The sequence below is a fragment of the Neophocaena asiaeorientalis genome, unplaced genomic scaffold, assembly GCF_003031525.2.
Source record: "Neophocaena asiaeorientalis asiaeorientalis breed wild unplaced genomic scaffold, Neophocaena_asiaeorientalis_V1.1 scaffold218, whole genome shotgun sequence".
Lineage (NCBI taxonomy): Eukaryota > Metazoa > Chordata > Mammalia > Artiodactyla > Phocoenidae > Neophocaena > Neophocaena asiaeorientalis.
In genome coordinates this window covers 8,015,642-8,037,575 of record NW_020172818.1, presented here as the reverse complement: position 1 = coordinate 8,037,575, position 21,934 = coordinate 8,015,642, and the positions used below count along the sequence as shown (strand labels likewise).

At 32.7% G+C, this 21,934-nt stretch overlaps 1 protein-coding gene across 2 annotated transcripts in view; it reads right to left on the bottom strand.

Annotated features, from left to right (window-relative positions):
* The window catches only part of RAB28 (RAB28, member RAS oncogene family), a 93,555-nt gene that overhangs the window by 67,616 nt on the left and 4,005 nt on the right, over positions 1–21,934 (bottom strand). For both annotated transcript variants that reach the window (XM_024741833.1, XM_024741834.1), the window contains exons 2-4: positions 20,762–20,858; positions 15,367–15,455; positions 4,074–4,203 (exon numbers count right to left, since the gene is read on the bottom strand). In XM_024741833.1, coding sequence (XP_024597601.1) covers positions 4,074–4,203; positions 15,367–15,455; positions 20,762–20,858 — 316 coding nt within the window. The remainder of the gene's footprint in view (positions 1–4,073; positions 4,204–15,366; positions 15,456–20,761; positions 20,859–21,934) is intronic.

The following is a 21,934-nucleotide window of genomic DNA, read 5'->3' as shown; positions in this document are numbered from 1 at the left end:
TAGCTGAATACACATAGCTGGCACTCGACAATGTCTTCTGAATGAATTGCCCTACCCAACACACAGCATGAGAACTATCGTGGTAAAAAGCAAGGAATAAGATGGTGACAAAGGAATTCTCTAGGAACCATTTTCTTCAGGCTACTTTTGTAAAATACCTATGTCAGCTGTACTAATTTGTAACTTGTGATCTTTCTAACTGAAACTATAGTCCATGCTTTTAAAAGGCTACTATGATTAATAATAATAACTAATAGTTATTGAGCACTTACAGTGTACAGGATATGTGTTCCAAGTGTTTTTATGTAATAGCTCATATAATCCTTAAACCAACTTTATCAGACAGAAACCATTATCCTTATTTCCAGATAAAGAAATTGAGACTTAAAGACATAACTTGTCTGATGTTACACTGCTGGTAAGTGAAGAAATTGGGCTTGTAAGCAAAGTCTGTCTAAATTTAAAACACTCTGATCTTAACCACGACTCAATACTTCATTTAAAATCTTAAACAGTACAAAGAAATAACACTACTGTTTTATAACCTTTTAGAATTGAATATAAAATAAAATAAATTAATTTGTTTTAAGTACAGCTGACCCTTGAACAACACTGGTTTGAACTGTGCAGGTCCACTTACATGCAGATTTTTTTTTTCAATAGTAAATACTACAGTACTACATGATCCGAAGTTGATTCAATCCATGGATGCAGAACCGTGAATAAGGAGGAACAGAGTTTACAGAGGGATGACTATAAATTAAACGTGGATTTTTGACTGCAGGAAGGAACTATGCCCCTAACCCCTGTGTTGTTCAAGGGTCAAATATATTATATACTTTTAAGTATTATATACTGAAATAATTAACTTACTAATTATCAATTCTATTTCATTAAAGCAAGTCCCTTCCTCTGCTGCCTATATCATTAACCTACACTAGTTAAACCATAATAAAATGTAATTTTTACAAAAATAAACCTGTAATTCATCTTTACCTAAAACTATTCTCAATCCTCAGCCCAAATTTCTGAGAGTTTACCATATTTTAATAAAAAGTACATGATTTTATAACTTACTAATTATAAGCTCTTACTATGGAACAAATTCACACACTCTTTGTATGGAAATTTTCTCTGTATCCCATCTTTTTGCTAAACTTTGGCTAAAAGTTGGCTACTGCTGCCAATATTTTCATAGCCTACACATACTTCTTTTCAACATATGCTTTCTATTCAAGCAAAGAATAGGACAGAATAACGAATTTTTAAAAGATCATTTAGGCAGATGATGACTCTGTATAGATAATGATCATAATAATTCAGCTTCAAACGTCTTCCCATCATGCTTCTTTTGCTTTGCCTTTAACCAGTATCTAAAGTCTTTGCTTTTAATTGAGGAAATTCATTGTCGATAGATCTACTCTAAAAGAAATGTTAAAGGAAGTTCTTCAAGCAGAATCTGCTATCAAACAGACTCTTGGATCTAAACAGATAAATAAAGAGTGTTGGCAATGTAATAAGTAAATGTAAAATAAAATGTACCTTTTTTTCTTATTTTTAATTGCTCTTAAAAGCTAAATGACTGTTTAAAGAAAAAATTATTTATAGAATATGTAAAAATATATCTGACAACAATAACACAAAGGATTGGGGCAGGAGGTAATTAAACACTAATGTTTAAGTTCCTTATACTACACACGAAGAGATATACTATTATTTGAAGGTAGACTAATTAAGGATGTATAGTGAACATCTTAAGGAAACAACTAAAAATATAATATATAAATATATAATATGTATAAGTTAATAGGTGAAATAAAATGTAATAATAAATAATCAATTAACTCAAGAGAAAGCAGAAAAAGAGGAATAAAAAGAAACAATAGATTGAACACATATAACACTCATCTGATGAATGAAAAAAGTCAGATGAAACAACTGTGAAAGCCTTGCCATCTGGAACATTCTCTGAATCTGGGAGCTGCTTCCTTGACTTGGAAAACGTTCCAATGTTTCATGAGGCCCTTGATATAGAAACTCTTAATAAAATCTCTTTAATTAGTTTGGTGTTGCTCAAAAAAAAAGTCTTTGCTTTATTAATATATACCCAAAAAAGAAAATGAGTGCATACTACTATAATGTAACATCAACTTGTAAACACAAATTGTAAGATCATTCACTACATGATCATATTGACCATATGAAACTGGGCCGGTGACAGAGAGCAGTAAATAATATCCAGGAAAATGTTCATCTCTAATCACTTAATTTTACACATGTAACATTCTATGTGTCTGCATACTCTATTATATGATCATATTCTGAAAGAAAGTATTATAAATACAAGAAAGGGGTTAGAGCTAAACCAAAAGTGAAAAAATTCTTTTGACTTTCATGCAATTATATCTCAAACATAACACTGTAACAGTTTTGTGCATAAATTCATATAATTATATAAATGTTTGTTTTTGAAACCCAGGAATGGCATCACCAGCACAGTCCAATAGCCCATCTAGCCTGACATCCTGTCTTAGACAGTGACCAATGGTGGAGGCCTCACAGGATAGCATAAACACATAACATAATGTATATAATTGTGCACCACTACACCATTACTCCAGATGTAGTTAGATTATATCCTGAAAGAAATGAAAACAAATCCCAACCCCCATCACTCCCTTACGCTATAATCTCCCAAAAGGTGACGGGAAACCTCCAATAAAGCACACATCTAACTATAATATAAACCAATGCTTTGGTGACATGACGAATGACTAACAAATGATCTCCTAAAATGAAAAGCTGCACTCAGAAACAGAACCTAAGCTCATCAAAACTTATGATTTGTAAAGGGGGATTTCAATGAATTGAAAAGCATCTGATTCACTCAATTAGATCTAAAAAATAGATGAGCAAAATTTAACTAAAGCTTTAAAAAAAATGTTTCTTTTACCCAAGCCATCCATTTTGTGATATGTGATACTGTTTTCTAGAAAGTATTATAAAATTTATATTTTTAACTCTTCAGAGAAATGATATTCACACCTGTTTTGTAATGGTTTTGAAGTAAGGCTTGGATTTATTAAATGTTCATCTAAGTGTGCAAAACCACATAATGAAGAAATCATGGCTTGGTCCTTCAGGAAGTACTATTTCCTAAACAATTATAGACAAAAAAAATGCACTGCATTTTTAAAGACTTTTGGAGAAGATAATTCTCTTGGTAGTATACTTGGATATTGATTTAACAAAGCTTATAGTCAGGAAACAGTTCCTAACCTGAATTCTCCATGGTATAATTTAAATTCATTTTCTCTTTTTCTGACCTCAAATAGGTTGTAGAAGATTAGGTAATATCATATCTTATATATTTGAAAACTCTTATTACGGTCCCCTTTACCAGGGTAAATGCATTGCAGGACTATGAGCCAAATAATAATCCTGTACTGAATTCAGTCTTATAATTTTTATATGCTGTATATCATAGCCCAAGAGACAGATCTCAAAAATTACTTATCCATCATTTTTCCAAGCACCACTCCTCTCCCAATATACTCTTTCTCAAAAAAAAAAAATCTGTATTTAGGAACAAACCTCAAAAATTTAGAAAAGGAAGTTTATGAGCGCTGAGAGCAAGGAACAATGCACACAAAATTCCATGCAGACACTGCTTCCTTCCCTAGAACAGGGTATCATTTAATGAAATGTATCTCTCAAAATCTCTGGGGCAGAGCTGAAGCTGCAGTGTAATATCATAAAATCTGCAGCTGTGTTGCTGTTCTTAATAGTCCACGCTGCTTCCTTAGACAACAGGAAGCCAAAACATACACACACTGCAGAACAGAACTTACCTTAACAAGGAATTGGCCAAAGTGGCAGAGCAGTTACGACAGATCAAGCATCAAACTGTTATTGAAAAGACTGTACACATCTTTAGGAATTTTCTCCTCAACTTGCTCACTCCAGGAAAACAGTATCTATTTATGTTTCCAAACATCATTTTTTTTTAGGAATAAAAACTACAGGATAGACAAATAAAGTTTCCTATATATAAATAAACATTAATAACTTACCTTTATTGCCCACCAAGGCAACCAGTGGCTGAGTTTCAGACTCCTCACTCACTTTCTTCACCACAGAATACCAATCTTCTAAATTCTCAAAGCTTTGATAATTTGTAATATCATATACCAAGAGGATTCCCTGTCGCAAAAGTTACAGAATATTTATAATATACTACTTTAAAAAATATTAATAATGAACACTGTTAAGTAATAGATATGTTGAATAGAGTATAAAAAGTACAAACGTGGACTGTTTGTATCTGACTTCAATTTAGGTATTAGCAGACAGATAATACTGAATGTCTTCATTCAAGATAAATCCAGCAATTAAGATACAATGCAAGCTAAAGAATAATTTTATCAAACTATAAGTGGTTTTCCAATGAGATATCTGGGATATACTTAGTAAGTTTCAATAAAATATAAGAAAATCATATCATAGAGGTGAAAAAAGCTTCAAGGTCTACAATTCTGCCTGTCACTTTCATGAGGTCAAACATTTAAACCTTTCAATAAATAACCATCTGCTGCTGCTCTTTTTAAATATTTTCAAAAATGGAGATTCCATGACATCCCCTGACAGTCAATTTCAGTGTTTAACACAATTTTCTTTAAATGAAATAAGTCGATTTCCTCTTTCGGTCCTCTGTGCATTTGCAGAACAACATGAGAGTGTCCTCCTTATAATAACCCTTCATGTACTTGAAAATAGTTAAGTAACTCCTTCACCATCTCCCTTCCAGAATAAACAAACTCAATTCCTTAAACTTGCCTCAAAGGACCTATTTTCTATCCCTTTAATCATAGTTGTTGGTTCTTCCCAGGACATGCTACATATAGTTTTTTGACATCCTCTTTAAAATGAGCAATGTAAAACTGGACATGATACTGTAATAAGAGCCTGAACAAAGCCAAATACAACAGAGGGATTGCTTCCTGCCTCTTATATATCATATTCCTTTTAATATATCCCATTATTTTGTGTGGGAAGGAGAAGAAGTATGTACACTCACAAAAATAACACTGCCACATTCTTGATTCTCATCCAATTTGTAGTCAAATACTTAATACAAAGCTCTCTGCATATTTAAGTCTGGACCCTAATGGCATTTATGTCTCCTTCTTCTTAAGTTATAATCATAAATGTTGACTACTTTTTTACACCTACTATGTACCAGACAGATATCTGGATCTTTTCATTAATCCTCACAAAAATCATGCAAGACTGGTATTATTATCCTCATTTTACTAATAAACACAAAGTCACATGGAGCCAGGATTTGAATCGAGGACTGAATGAATATAAAGTCCACCCATTCAGTCTACAAAAATTTGTCTGCCAACTATATGCCAAGCATTGTGCTGGGTACCAGGGATATGAGGAACAACCTCAAGGAACTCACAGTCTTGCAGCAAAGCCAGGCACATAAACAGACAAGTATGTAACACAGAAGTCATGGCCAATGATATGCTGGTAAATATTAATTAACCAGCTTGAGTCATGGCAGCAGTGGGGAAGGGATGAGAGAGTGTTATTTGTAGCATCTGCCAATTTCTGTAGTGTAAATACTCCCCTGTGGTCATTTTAAAGCTATCAATGTCACTTCACTGAACAGAGTTGGGTAGGACACCACTACACAGCACTTCCACCATACAGATACACTAGATATAAATAACCTCAAGAGCGTAAACAACAGAAATATATAGTAAAATAATCAGTAAGTGATGCATTTTGATCATATAAATCTTTGTTTTTAATATAATTTATGAGTTTTTATATATATTTTTAATCATGAATATACTCAATAACCGGCTCACAAAAATTCCTGAAAATTTAACAACTGACTCTCCCAATGTGGCTCTAGCTTACTACTATTATGAACTCCCAGTACTATGCTCTTTTCTTCCAGTTTTATTAAGAAATAGTTGACATGCATCACTGTACAAGTTTAAGGCATACAGCATGATGGCTTAATTTACATATACTGCATGCTCTTTTATTAAACTACACTGGCCCCCAAGTCACTTAGCTTCTCTGGGTCTCAAGTTATTTGCCTCTAAAGTTAGATCATTGAATTAAACACTCTATATCCCTTTCAACTTAATTATTCCATAATTTTTATGCAAAATTGTTTGTCTGATTTATTTTAGTAACTTATAAATCTATTTCTGCCTTCCCAAATGCTTTGAAATAATGCCCAGCACAGAATTATTTGAAATAATGAACATAATCCTACTTTTCTTATTAAGAATAATGTCCCAGAATTAGCCTCTGAACAAAGCTAATATTCAATCTATTGACTCCACCTCCAGCTGACATGAGTGATACAATATATTATGTTGAAAGAGCTCTGCCCTAGAAGTCAGATTGCCTTTGGATTGCCTGGCCCTTCCATCTACTGATCTTGGGCAATGCTTCTGTCACTCACTTTCATAATACCTGTCATGCCTAACTGATTATGTAAAGTAATAAAAATAGACAATTTAAAACCAACAAACTACACACTTACTGGGAACTTTTTTATTATTATTCTGAATCAATATGAATCACATTTTCAGGGCAAACGTGAGATTGTTTTCACTCTCATAAACTGAGCCTTGACCTATGATGCCTCTTAAACCTTAAAATTTTTAGAACCCTTCTAACTAATATATTAAAATATTCATCGCAACATGGTTCAATATCTGAACATAATAGAATATATGCAAATAAAACATGGCCAGCATCTCTTGATAATCAGTACTAGACCAGAGCTATAGAATAAAAATTAACTATCACTGATCTAGACCAGGAGTTGGTAAACTATGGCCCCCAGGTCAAATCCAGTTCATAGCCTATATTTGTAAATAAACTTTTATTGAAACATAGTCGCACTCACTTAAGTATTATCAATGGCTGCTTTTGCACTATAATGGCAGAGTTGAGCAGCTGCAGTAGAGACAGTCTGACCTGCAAAACCTAAAATATTTTCTATATGGTTTTTCAAGGAAGTTTGCCAATTTCTCATCTAAACTGATATATCTCAATATTCTTCAGTCAGCAATACCTATGAATTGTCCAGGAATCATAAGAAAGATAGAAGGATAAACACCTTTTCATTAATCTAGCTATCTACCAACCCAAACATCTATCAGTTCATATATCCATTTCTCAATACCATTTAACGCAAAAATTATGATTTTTATTCTTTGCTCCTAATATGACCATTTTGTACCAGTTTTGACCTACACCCATCTGGTTAAAAACTGAGAAGGAGAAATGAGAAAACCAAAGACATTAACATACAAAAGAAGTTCTAGGACTTTCAGTTTCAGCTCAGACTTGTAAAGAGCTTGGAAGTCATCACATCTGTTCTTACAGTAAGAACATAGCTGGACAAACTGAAAATCCATGACTTTTCTTGGACACAACAGAGAGTTGAGTTTGCAGGGCAAATTGCCACCCTGAAATCCGGAGTGATGGGTGAATCCAAAGAGTCACAGCCAAAATCTGCTTACCTGGAACAAAAGCCACTAGAGCCAGTAAATAGTAGAAACATTTAAATGGTCATTTTGATGAATTGTTGGAGGCTGAGTGTGGGCTAGCTTGAAGATAAGAAACTCCTGGGGGACACAGTCTTTGGGATACCCCCAGACTTTCATGTGTTTTACCTCTAGGAACCCCACAAGATCCTCATCGTGAAGAGACAAGAAAAATCCCCTCATGGCTCTGGCATGAGAAGAGAGCAAGTAACCATTGTAAAATATTCCTAGAGCATTATCTGTAAAATGGCATCCTCTCCAGGAAAAAAGCTCAGAGTCTTCTACCACATGAGAGAATGGCATTTTCCAACTCCAGCCCCTTCTAGTCATCCTGTCTCACCTAAATGAGAAAAGCTAAGAAATATCTAAGAAGGTCACAGCCCAGGGACACAGATGCTTAAGTCACACAAGGCTGTGACTTAATCATAAGAGTATAGAATGTTTCCCCTTGTCCATACTTTAACACACCAATAGGGCTCCATATAATAGTAGATTACATTTGAAAGAGCTGCAAGACACAAACTCCAACTAAGGAAGAGTTCTTTGAGATGCCCAAAAAGACAGGGGAGGAAAAACACAAGGATATTAGAGGAATTTGATGGCTCTGCCATCTAAAGATTCAGCAAACATTAAACACAGACCAACTTCTGACCAAATTAACATAAAACCTCACACTAAAAGCCTATTTATTTGAGTTATTACTCGATACATCATGTCTAGCTTTCAACACAAAATTAAAAGGCACACTAAAAGGAAGTTTGAAGAGAAAAAGCAAACATTAGAATCAGATTCAAATCAGATTTTGGAGTGATCAGAACAGGAATTTAAAATAAATGTAATTAACATTTTAAAGATTCTAATGGAAAAGGTAGACAACATGAAAGAACGGTGGGTACTATACACAAAGAGATGGAAACATTAATGAATAATAAAAAGGAAATGCTAGATATCAAAAATACTATAACAGAAATAAGGCCGTTGATGAGCTCATCAGGAGACTGGACACAACCCAGGAAAGAAACAGCCAGCTTTAGGATAAGATAATAGAAACTTTCAAAACTGAAATGTAAAGATAAAAAAGAATGAATAAAATAGAATACAAAAGAACTATGGGACAATTCTGAATGTATATGACACATGGAACTGGAATACCACAAGGAGAAGAGAAAATGGAACTTAAGAAATATCTGAAGTAATAATGGCCAAGAAATTGCCAAAATTAATTACACACCATCCACAGATCCAGGAATCTCAGAGAACATCAAGTAGGATAAATACCAAAACATCTACACCTAGACATCATATACTTAAACTCCATAAAACAAAACACAAAGAGAAAATCTTGAGAAAAGGTAGGGAGTGGAAGCCAAGGGGAGGGAGGGAATACCCTATCTATAGACCAACAAGGGTAAGAATTATAGAAAATTTCCCATCGGAAACTAAGCAAGTAAGAAAAGAATGGAGTGAAATTTTTAAGGTGTTGAAAAAAAGGACCAATCTAAAATTCTAGACGTAAAAAATCCTTTTCTAAGTAAGGAGGAATAAAGACTTTCTCAGATAAACAAAAACTGAGGGAATTCATAGCCAGAAGACCTTCTCTGGAAGAAAAGTTAAAAGAGGTTCTTCAAGAAGGAAATGATACAGCTCAGAAACTCAGTTCTACATAAAGAAAGGAAGCATATCAGAGACAGAACAAGAAAAGGTAAAAGAAAATCATTAATTTTTCTTATTCTTAATTAATCTAAAATATAAATATTTAATAACAGTAACAAGGTATTGAGTGATTATAGCATATGGAAAAGAGAAATGAATGACAGTGATGCCATCAGGGACAGGAGGGATGAACTGAGAATATTCTTTTATGAAATATTTTATGAACTACACAGGAAGCAATGCAGTATCATATGAAGGTGGACTTAGATTAGTATAAGATGTATATTGCAAACTCTAGGGCAATTGCTTAAAAAACAAAGTTTTAGTGTAATTGACAGACTAAGAGATAAAATGCTCAAAAACCCAGAAAAGAAAGAGAAAGGGGTGGTGGGGGGAGGGAAGCAAGCACAAGGATCAGAAAACAAACATGAAAGATATGAATCCAACTATATCAATAATCACTTTAAATGTGAATGGTCCAAATATACCAATTAAAAAATATTGTCAGAGTGGATGAAAAACCAAGACTCAACTATATGTTGCCTACAGGAAACACGCTTTAAATATGAAGACACAGGTTAAAAGTTAAGGGATAAAGAAATACCATGCTAAAAGAAGTGAAAAGAAAGCTGGAGTAGCTATATTAATTTCAGAGAAAGCAGACTTCAGAATAAGGGAAATCATGAGGTATAAAGATTGGCATAACAGTAAAGGGGTTAATTTTCCAAGAAAACATAACAATCCTTTGTGTATATACACTTAATAACAGAGTATCAAAATATGGAGCCCAAAACTGATAGAACTTTAAGGAATTCAAAATCCACAGATCCACTAATATAGTTGGAGATTTCAACACCCCTTTTTCATTAATTGATGTATCAAGCAAGCAGAAAATCAGTAAGTTGACCTGAACAGCAGTAACAATCAGCTTCATCTAATTGACATTTATAAAACAGTCCATCCAACAACATTAAAATGTACCCTCTTCTCAAGCTCATATGAAACATTCACCAGATAGACTACATTCTGGACCATAAAACACACCTTGACAAATTTATAAGAACAGAAATCATACCAAGCATGTTCTTAGATTACAATGGAATTATCAGAAATCAATAATAGAAAGAGCTGGAAAAACTCAAAATATTTTGAAATTAAACAACATACTTCTAATAACACCTGGGTCGAAAAAGAAGCCTCAAGAGAAGTTTAAAATATCTTAAATAAAATACAACCTATCAAAACTTGAAGATACAGCAAAAACAGTACTTCGAGGAAAATGTAGAGCACTGAATGAATATATCAGAAGAGAAGAAACATCAAAAATCTAAGCTTCCACTTTAGAAAACTGAAGAAGAAGAGCAATTTAAACTTACTGCAAGCAAAAAAAATAGTAGTAATAAAAATTAGAGCAGAGATCAATGAAACTGGAAAGAGGAAGACAACAGAGAAAATTAATAAAAACCAAAAGTTGGTAACCTCTAGCCAGATTAACCAAAAAGAGAGACAGAGACAGAGTCAGAGAGACAGAAAGATAAAGAAAGAGAAGGCACAAATTAATGAGGGGTCATGACTACTGATTCCCACAGACATTAAAAAAATAATGAAGGAATAATATGAACAACTCCATAGCCCAAAATTTGAAAACAAAGATGAAATGAACCACTTCTTTGAAACACACAAACTACCAAAACTCATACAAGCTGCCATGGACTCCCAGGGCCTCTACCCACCAGCTTCAGCACACCAAAGCCAGACCTCTAAGTACTCATCTCTTTGGGAGCCTATAATATAAGTACCCTCAAACCCCTGAGTCTCTCACCCCATCAGTCAATCCAGTTCTCTTCTGATTCCTTTCAAAAAACTATCAGAAAGTACAACTCCCTCGGAAATGCAACACATCTTGGCAACAACTCAAGTCTAAGAAGAATCTACGGGGAACTGCTGGAAATAACTGTTTCTTGGCAATCTTGTGGCCATCCAAACCCACCACCATATCTCATGTCCCTGATACCCTCTTTTATCACCTATCCACCATTTATCCTTCTGCTATGTCTTCATCCCCATACTGTCCTGTGCTTCCTCTTCCTAATTTACCCTCCACCTGCTCCTCTTTCTAAACCTTTCTGCCATGACTTTTGGAAATGAGACTTCAAGTTTAATAAATCCGTCTACACCTTTGAATTCTTCACAAAAATTTCCTCCATCTTCTATGCCTTAACTTCGCTTTCCCCACCTCGCCCCCGCAACTGCCAAAAGATATTACCACCCCTTCTCTTTATAAACCTTAAGACTTTTAGTAAATATTACATAATATTATATAGTACTTTGTTTTCATCTATTTCACTTATCACCATATCTAGTAAGCATGATGAGTCAGTAAACCAAATGGATACCATTTTCAAAGGAATAACTGACAGCAGTCTTGAAGGAACAAACACTGTGGCAACACTTAACAGTATTATAAGGTATTTCAAAATTTAGTTCTAAAATTTAACAGATACAGTACATACAATTTAGTGAAAGTTACCCATTTCCAAAATACAGGTATTTTTTTCTCCTTGATTTGTACAACAAATAATCTACTTTAGTTTTTAATTATATATAGAAATGAATTAAATCATATAGATTATACAATAGTCATAACAACATATACTGTACTTTGCTGTATAAGTACAACCTGTAAGAAGGAACACTAATGCAAGAGAGGTCTGTAAATATAATAAGTTATAAGTTGACAAATATCCAATGAAAAAATTCATGGTAAAAGACAGCAGAGAGTCTCAGGGAGTCCAACTTTGAGATATGCTCTCTCCCCAGTTGTCATACTGGCACCACAGGCTTTTGTTGGTGGTTAACAGGGTGACTCATCTGTGTGGGGCACTGGTACACAATAGTAGTTATGTTCTACCTCACAAATGAGTACACTTCATTGAGTTTATACTCAGTAGGGTAGTGTTTGCAAACCACTTAGATTCCAGGACGGAAAGAGCTACAAAAATGAAACATCCAGTCCTTCTCTGAGGCTTGTTATTAGCCTCTGTTAGCCACAGGTTACAGGGCACTAAACACTATGTACTGTGTGTTTGCTTGTAACCACTATGAAAAATAGCCTATAACATCTTTCTGAAGACTCCTAGAAAATTTTAAGTTAATTTAAACTCTGGGAATTTAACTGGGACATACTTCAGTTCTTAGAACTAGTTTCTGACAAAATACCTCACTAATTCTTTCTTCGGTGTCTATTCAATATTGTTTCAACCAACACTATTCAATACACTATCACTAAAATTTAATGCAACTGGTGGGGAAAAAGTGAAGAGGGTAAAATAATCAGTTTTATTTGAAGCTAAGTTAATTCCAGCCTACAAATAAGCTTCTTCCTGGATAAGAAATGCTTTAGAAAAATGAATTCACATAGCTTAATAGCCCAGATATGTGTAAGATAATTCTTTCCATACACATTACATAAGTTAGAGAACCTAAAACAAAATCCTAAATAAGACATTATACTGATGTCCTCAAAACAGCTTGTCAAAACACTTCTCAAAGATTTCTATCATGTAGCATGTGCACAAAAATCCAAAGTATTCGTGAGATGGGCAACGTACAGCATCTACAACAACTCTAGAAACAGTATAGATCTACTTTGAAGAATAGTTATGTAATTATATAAAATTATTAAAAGCTATTAAAATGTTTATGAAAGCACTGTTTCTTTAAAAGTAACGTTTCTCCCAATTTATGGTAGTGAACTGTAGTCTGAGCTTCTCTGGCCTGGGTAAAAAATTTACATGTATTTTAACAAAAGAAACTAGTGGCAAATGTACTTAACTGTATTTTACATAGCATTTAATTTAGAATCTCTGGAAAGCAGAGAAAATTTATGACAACTCATCATCTCAAAATTCCTACTTTCCTGGGACGATTTCATGAAAATGTTCATGAAATTCCTAGAAATACTTTATTACATTGTTTTTTAATAAAACAGGGTATATGATTTACAGAGATTGTAAAGTATAAACAATGTAAGACACTGTCAAAAGAGAAAAAAATCAACATGTACCTTCGAAATAGAAATCTCATGTGACATTCTCTTTCTCCCAAGATGTGAAGTACATTAGAAAAGAACAGAGACATTTCACTAAACTCAAGTATCCTCAAAAATGATGGAATTTTTTTAAATTTCTACAAATTTGCCCATTAATGTCTGCTGACTTTAAGCAGCTATGTAATAGCATAAAACATACACTGTAAAGAAATGATGTGACGGGATGGTCACACAACATTGTGAATGTGCTATATACCACTGGTTATATACTTTAAAAATTGTTAATTTTATATTATGTGAATGTCATATCAACACTAATGTTTATATAATAATTTTATATTAATAAATTTAAATTTTCTATAAATCAAACAATAAATTTTTTTAATGATTTAAAGTAAGGTAAAATTAAGAGTCTAACCCATAAACATTACATTCCCCTAATTTGTAAGTGAAAAAAAGTATTAATTGAATGTTTTATTATTATTTACTCTGAAATGCATAAAAACTTCCCATTCTCCACTAACTTTAGATATATCTATAAACCATAAAAAGCTAATCTATTTGACATTCAGAGTCAAATATCATTAGAAGCTTGACTAATCTAGTTTTCATTTTTTTTAAATCCAATATGTGTCTATGAAGATAGATTTTAATGGAGTAAAGAGGAAAGAGATTGTTATTTTCAAATCCCATTTTACCAACTAGGTGAATGAAACAAGGACTGTGGCTTCCCACAAATCTCTGTCCAGCAATTTTTCTTTAGCTTAATATCTACTTTAAACATAATCAGTTTAAAACAGAAACAAACAACAATGAACAAGCCAGACACAAAAATCTGAGAAATATTTTTTAAGAGAAAAATGAACAGTCATAAAATATTAAGTCATATGGTCACAAGTGAAAATGTTAAGTGAGCAGAAATATTTTCCAGGAGACAAAGAACAATGTAGAAGAAGAGGCAAAGAAGGTTCTCAGAGCCAAATCTATATATCAATAACGCAAAAAACAAAACCCTAGAGCCTTTATACATGATTAAGAACCATATGAGCCTCATCCTTCTCTGAATATTTTATAATTCAGAATCTATTTTCCATCCAAAATTAAGGCAATGGTATTTGCTAAGTATCAAACTTCATACAGCAGAGTGCTTAATATTCTGTCTTCATCTTCTAGATTCATTTCTTATGAGTAACCCAGCTCCACATAACCATGTTATGATTCTCAACTTAAAATATCGAACTCCAATGAAAAACTAAGTGAGGATTATGAATATTATCCCCCCAATACCTCATGATCATATGAAAGATACACACTAACTCAAAGTAGAAAAGCAAAAATAAACAGCATGTCAATAATTAATTTGTTAAGTATATTACTACTATGTATAATTTCTATTTGTATAATTTAATTTTAAAACTTATAAATTATGTCTATATAAGCTAATATACCAAAGAATTTTTGTTATATAATCATTCAAGTGGTTTTCTTACTCTACATAGATTTTCTTCTGAAAAGACACCACACATGACTATCATGTTAAAATGCTGTATGTGCTTCATATATATAATTAGTCATATTTAGCTTTCTGATACAATATATTGATATATCTGTTAAATCTGAAGAACTATAAATATTTAATAGACTAATTCACAGCACAAAAATATATAGGCATATATGTATGCTTTTTGTCCTTACAACTTAAAATGAAATTAAATTTTCCTCTCTAATATTTATCATTCAATTTATGTATTCTGTAAGTAGTCCATAGAACCAAATCAGTTACTAAATATCAAAATATCATTTATCACTGCATGTATTCAACTGTTTACAATAGTATTAGTAATATAAGCAGCATATGAAAGCTATTAGAGTCATCCAGTTCCCTGACCCAAATCATTCCAAGCATGATTTTGGGGGAGGATGAAATCAAAGGATTAGCACAAATATAAAATGAGCCTCCTTACATATCAGATAAAAATCAAGGTAGAAAGAGCATGTATGTGTGTGTGTACCTGCTTGTGTGTTTGTAAGGAGAGTATCTTCAGTACTGGAATAATCATACAATTTGTTTCATACCTGTGCTCCATAGATATATTTATCCAACATCTTGCCTCCTATTGTCTGCCCTCCTATGTCCCAAACTTGAAGAGTAACATTCAAGTTTCCTAGAGTACAAAAAAATGAATATAAAACTAAGAATACAAAAAAAGTTAAGGAACAATATAACAATTGAATACAGTTTCACAGAACATTAAGTCACAGTGATAAACTCTGAACCTAATTTGTCTTTTATTCTGCATGTTCACATGGTCACATATTTGGAATTGTGAAATAATGTTGTCAAAAGAGATAACAGTGGGAAATTTAGATTTACACTTTACCCCATTTCCATGAAACCACATTTATAATCACCTTCAAAACAGAAGAAAATAAAAAAAGCTTTAATTCACAAACTTCTTAAACCTTAAAGAATTTCTTTTCTTAAACAGAGCATAAAATAAAGCACTTATATGTGGAATAAGATATATAATTTAAAAATTAAAAGTGGGCTTCCCTGGTGGCACAGTGGTTGAGAGTCCGCCTGCCGATGCAGGGGACGCGGGTTCGTGCCCCGGTCTGGGAAGATCCCACATACTGCGGAGCGGCTGGGCCCGTCAGCCATGGCCGCTGGGCCTGCGCGTCTGGAGCCTGTGCTCCACAGTGGGAGGGGCCGCAGCAGTGAGAGGCCCGCGTACCGCAAAAAAAAAAAAAATTAAAAGTGAACTTTATATACTAATGTACCTTATTGCACATAATGAATTTTCCTGTAAGTTCTAAGCTCCATAGGTTCTAAAACTCACAGATTACTAACAGACTACAAAAATGGTCCCACAGTTTCAACTTCAATGAATTTCTAAATTTGAATGTCAGCTACTATATACAATAGTGAACATAATTTTAAAATTATATGTTTTGAAATTTAACCTATAAAATATGAACATTTTGACAGCCCTCTTCAGAACTGATGTAGGTTACATACCCAGTATATCACTAAATATTATGATGCATTTATACCTGTTCAAAGCATTCCACTGAAACAAATTATAATATGTGCTTCAAAGCCCTCATAAAATAGTCTAACAAATCTCTTCCCCATACAAACATATAAAAGCATTCTAAAATACTAAAGGGCAATCTTTAAAATTCTTTTGTCCATATTGCAAAATATTTACTTGTTAAAAAAATTATGTTATTCTCTATTATCAATGCAATTACAAAATTTAAAGATCAAGTTCGATATGCTTTACAGTTTAACATTTCAAACTATTTCTCCTAATAAAATTATGCAGCTTTCTCCAAAGGCAGACAAAATCTCAACTAGTACCTTCAAAATGAGCTCCCACACCAAAAATGTATCTTTCTGAATGATTTGCAAATCAGGAAAACTCAAAAACTTAGACACTAAGAAACTAGTCTCACTTCAAATACAAACCAGAAAAGGATTATATAGATATGAATTTTTATGCCAATGCAAAACACTAAAACTGGAGAATGTTAGTCACACCATTCAACGTTGCAACTGAAAAGAAAGTACGACACTGGATTAAGCAGCCAAGTTTTACCCTTAACTCTAAGTCTTGTTGGGTCTGTATTACAATCTTTCCATTATTTGGATGTAGGTCTGTTCCATCTGCCAACCTGCAGAGGATTTACATGAGCAACTTCCATTAGCATTAATGAGAGCTACTAAAGTTCATTACCCGTCATCATTCCCAAATATACACACTTTCAACGCTCACAGAGTAATGACCGAAATGTTCTTAAAGGTCTATGAATAAAAAAATCAAAACGTCACAGACTAAGACTTACGCAACAACTTATGTAAACCCAATACCTTAAAAATCTAAATTTTTCGATACTCAAAATTCATTCTCCTACAATACTGTCTCAAATTAAGCAGGTGAGAAGGGGCTAGTCGACACTGTAAGTTATATCAAATAGTTTCAGAAGCCCCTAGATAAACAGGCGGTACTCTGTTCATTTTACTCTCAAAATTTTTGTTATTTGTTTACTTAAAAAAACAGTACTCAACAATATTAACTTTTTTAAGTAAGATTTTAGGCAACACTTAATAAAGGGCATTTAATCCCATTTTCTTCAAGGTCAATAAATCCTATCACTTAACTTCATATCAAGAAATATGAAGCTTTTTTCCTTTAAGTTCTGATATTTAGTTATGATATTTAGATCCTATCCTATCTGTAACTTTAGAAATATGATCTTCATTACATGCTTTCAAATTCTGACTACATCATTTCAAGACTGACTCTAAATCGTTTATAACTATCTCCCACCTGAGAGGTTTATATTTGTGTGCTGAGGATATTTTTTAAATCCATACTTTTCCAAATAAACACTGTTTGTTGTTCTTGGCTTGTTTTTCTTTAATACACATATTCTAGTGCCTCAGATAAAAATAGCTATGCAATACTAATAACCCACTAATACACAATGCTAGCCAAAAAATAATCTTTTGCTATCGTTATAGCTACAACAAATGATATTAACTTCATAGTTATTTCATGTATCTAGAAAAGTATTTTTAACTTCCACATGTGAATTTTAGGCTTATTAACACATAAAAATAAAAATAAATGGGAGTTTCCTATTTGGGAAACAAAATAATATAGAATTCAAATTAATATTCCTTTTAGTTTTTGCAAGCAAAAACATATGAAGGCTTCCAGTATATTTTCAAAATGACATGCCTATAAAGCTATATAAGAATTTTCAAATAATCAACATTGAAAAATTTTTAAAAACCAAGAATCCATCTAATATAAATTTGTAACTAATAAAGAATGTTAAGGAGGAAACTGTCAGCAATCTAATCCCAAATGCAAAATACTAGAAAATTCCTGCTCTTCTGTAAGCAATGACATTTAACTAGGGAAAAAAATAAATAAATGAGGTGACAAAATACAGGTAAGTTGCTTTTGGTATGAATCAAAGCCACCAAGAGGATTCAACAGTGACCTTGTATAAGTACACTTGGTGCCTTGGTTAACCTTACTTAAAGTGCTGCATAGTCAAGATGGAACTAAAAACACAAGTCTGCCCACTTCTTGTACTAAAGACTTAGAAATCCTTTTCACAGTAGAACACTGTTTACTGACTGTACCCACAAGCTTCCTGAAAGTATTTTGACTAAGGCTCTTAAGAAGCTCTATCAGCAGAATCTCTGACTAACAGATACACTATTTTAAGCAGTAAAATCTGCACAGTGGTTGCATCCAGACTATACAGCATACCAGATCATGAAATATACTAACATGGATGAGTATTTGCAGAGTAATGACCTTGAAAACTTGCATGAAGAGAATGTCAATAGATGAACAGGAGGTATTACACCTCTAACAATCTGAATGGACAGAAGACTTACTAGAATACTAACAAATATAAGATTTGCCTCCTATGCTGCTGTACCATAAATTCAATTAATGCTGCCTGTAATGTTTTAGCAAATGATACAAATATTAATCCTTGGACACAATGAATTAAAGTATATAAAGGGTATAATATAAACCTTTTAATTTATTAACCTCATTTCTTAATGTACCTATTAATATAAAATCAAGTTACATTAAAAAATTTTTTCTTACTGAAATTTCTACCACAATTTTGAGTCAATTAAATAGAATAAAACCAACTGCCGTTTTATAAAAAAAGATATTTTTCTGGAACTCTGCCCATCAAAATAAAACCTTAATCAGGAAAATTAAAATATATATTCATTAAGAGTATATATTTCCTAATGTTATCTTTAACCTAAGTACTTTCTAACTCTAAAATATATTATAAATTTGGATTTCAAAAATACCAAATATTTTTTACAAAGTCAACAAAATTTAAAAATTAGTATTGTGCAAAAAATCAGAACTTATTTATATATTATATATATAAAATGTCCAAAACCAGTCTTAAAATGTTTTTAATGTTTGCGTAGATGCTTGCTCCTTTATTTAAGTCTTTGAACTGAAAAATCAGAAAAATTAAACAATATTAATAATATAGAAAGTTAGTGCTTTTGCTAATTAGCATCGAAAACAAAACAGTCAGTAATTAAATACACTTTGAGGCTCTCTGTATACAACTGGCATCTCTGAAAAAACTGTTGCAAAATAAGTTTTCAGTATGTATATTATGTGATTTGTACATGTATTCTACTAGTGACTGCTGTAAATATTCTGAAAGCAGTATTAACCTATCCATAAGAGTGAGAATAATAAAAATGAGATTTTCAGTTTTGAATACATTAAAAGAAAATACAAATGAAACAAAATACACATTTCTCATTAAACCTCTTTATGAATAATAACTTAGTAATGGCAAACTGGAATTCTTTTCTCAAGCTATATCTTCTAATTTATTTTTCATTGGTAGCCGAATACCAACCATCACAAAATATAAGAGAGTATATTACTAGTGAGATATGCAGAATACCTTCAATTACCAAGAGTTTTCATTAGCTGTTCTAAAACATTCATAGAGTTGTTTGATAGATGGAGTATTTGAGAGGTTAACATATTTCAAAAATATTATAATTTATTAAACCGTTTCCCACTATAGCACTCACGTTCCAGTATATGAATCTGACACTACACTTGCAACTGTTTTTATTCAAATGTGTTTCCTCAGTGAGGAGAAAGATGGACTAGTTTATGAAGTCAATCAAGATAAACTGCTTTTAATAAAATACTTTAAACATATAATTTAAGCACAAGTGAATAGACAGAGCATTTTAAAGCCCCAATTGTTCAGAAACTAACTTAAAACAGAAACCACTCTTTTTTTGTTATTATTTCCCTGTATTTCCCACAAAATGTGCTGCAACTGGCATCTAAATAGTTTCTTTGCATGGTGAACTGAAACATCTTGAATGCTCAAACTGTATTTTTATGAGTGCCTAGGGACCCTAAATTTTAGTGGTCTATTAAATGCCAGCAATTTCATGCTGCCTTGCATAAAACAGCATTCACATATTAGAGCACAGAAGTTCCACAGCTACATTATACTTCTGTTCCAACTTTCTCTCAAACAAAAAACTGAAGCAGAGGTTAATCAAAATAATATTTAAAAAAATAATCCTTTCCAGTCTTCTCACATTTAGTTCATACAATACCTGTTGATAATTACATGGCATTTGATTTTAACTTTAGAATTTTATAAGCAACTATTGTTTATCCACAAAAAATGTGCAGTGGTCAGAAACAGTGGGAGAGTGGGGAGGATATAAACTTTTTCCTTACACACATGGACAGTATGTCTTCATGGTAGATGCTGATGAAAGCTAACCTCCCTAAGATAGATTTACTGATTATATATATTTTCACATACCAACAGCCCCAAAATTTATTTTACACATTTCTGCTTATGTCTCTTATTGTCAGATATGGACAATTTTCTATGTTAATACATTTTAGTCTCTTACCTGGTAACATTATTCTTCTCAAAAAGAAATCCAGTCCTATAGTTTGTTTGTACTGTTTCCCAAAAGTTTCTTGAGCAAAACACGTAGCTAAGGAGGTCTAAAAAATTGATGCACAGAATATCAAAATTAATGTCTTTGTTTAAGAAATGTAAACATAAAATCACTACTAAATCTTATTAAGTAATCTTAATACTTATACTCCCATTAATCCATCAAGCAACTTTAAGCAGTTCTAATCAGTTACAATGGGAAGAGGGACTTAACATTCCACCAGGTAAATTTCACTTGCCAACTAGCTATCAGTGGCAACAACAGACTAATCAACTAAATCTCTTTCAATCCCCTGATTGTCAAGGTCCCTACACCTTGCTAGAAATTTGAATTTGAGAATTATCAACAGAGAAAACTAAACCAACATGATTAAAGATCTGAATCTTATATGTCCCTATATATCAGTTCAATACAGCTTTCAGAGATGTTTCATTCTGAGGTTAAACATCTGAGTAGTTTGTGCCCTCAGCCAATAAGAAGTAGAACTAATTAAGGAGAGGAAAGCCTGTTTATAGAATTTCCTTTCTTTTCTCCCCCCCCAAGAAACATGTCTAATTTTTCTCTATATTAAAAATGTTGTACTTCCCTGGTGGCGCAGTGGTTGGGAATCCGCCTGCCAGTGCAGGGGACACGGGTTGGAGCCCTGGTCCGGGAAGATCCCACATGCCATGGAGCAACTAAGCCCATGCACCACAACTACTGAGCCTGCTCTCTAGAGCCCGCGTGCCACAACTAGTGAGCCCACGCGCCTAGAGTCCGTGCTCTGCAACAAGAGAAGCCACCACACCATAACAAAGACCCAACACAGCCAAAAATAAAATATAAATAAATAAATTTATTTTTTAAATTTGTTAAATGAAAATTATTCTATAGAATAATATTTATCTTTTAAATTAAGAAGTTGATTTTTTAATATTAATATTAAGCAGACAAAAATAAATATATTCCATCCAAGAACCATAAAGCTTAAAAGTCACAAGAATATTATAACCAGAACAAATATATATCTACATTTTTTAAATAACAACTCTAAGTTACATTCAAAACTCCAGAGTTTCTTTAGGGTACCATTTCTTACCAAAGCAAAAGAATAATCGAGTAACAACTGAAATAACTCAATAA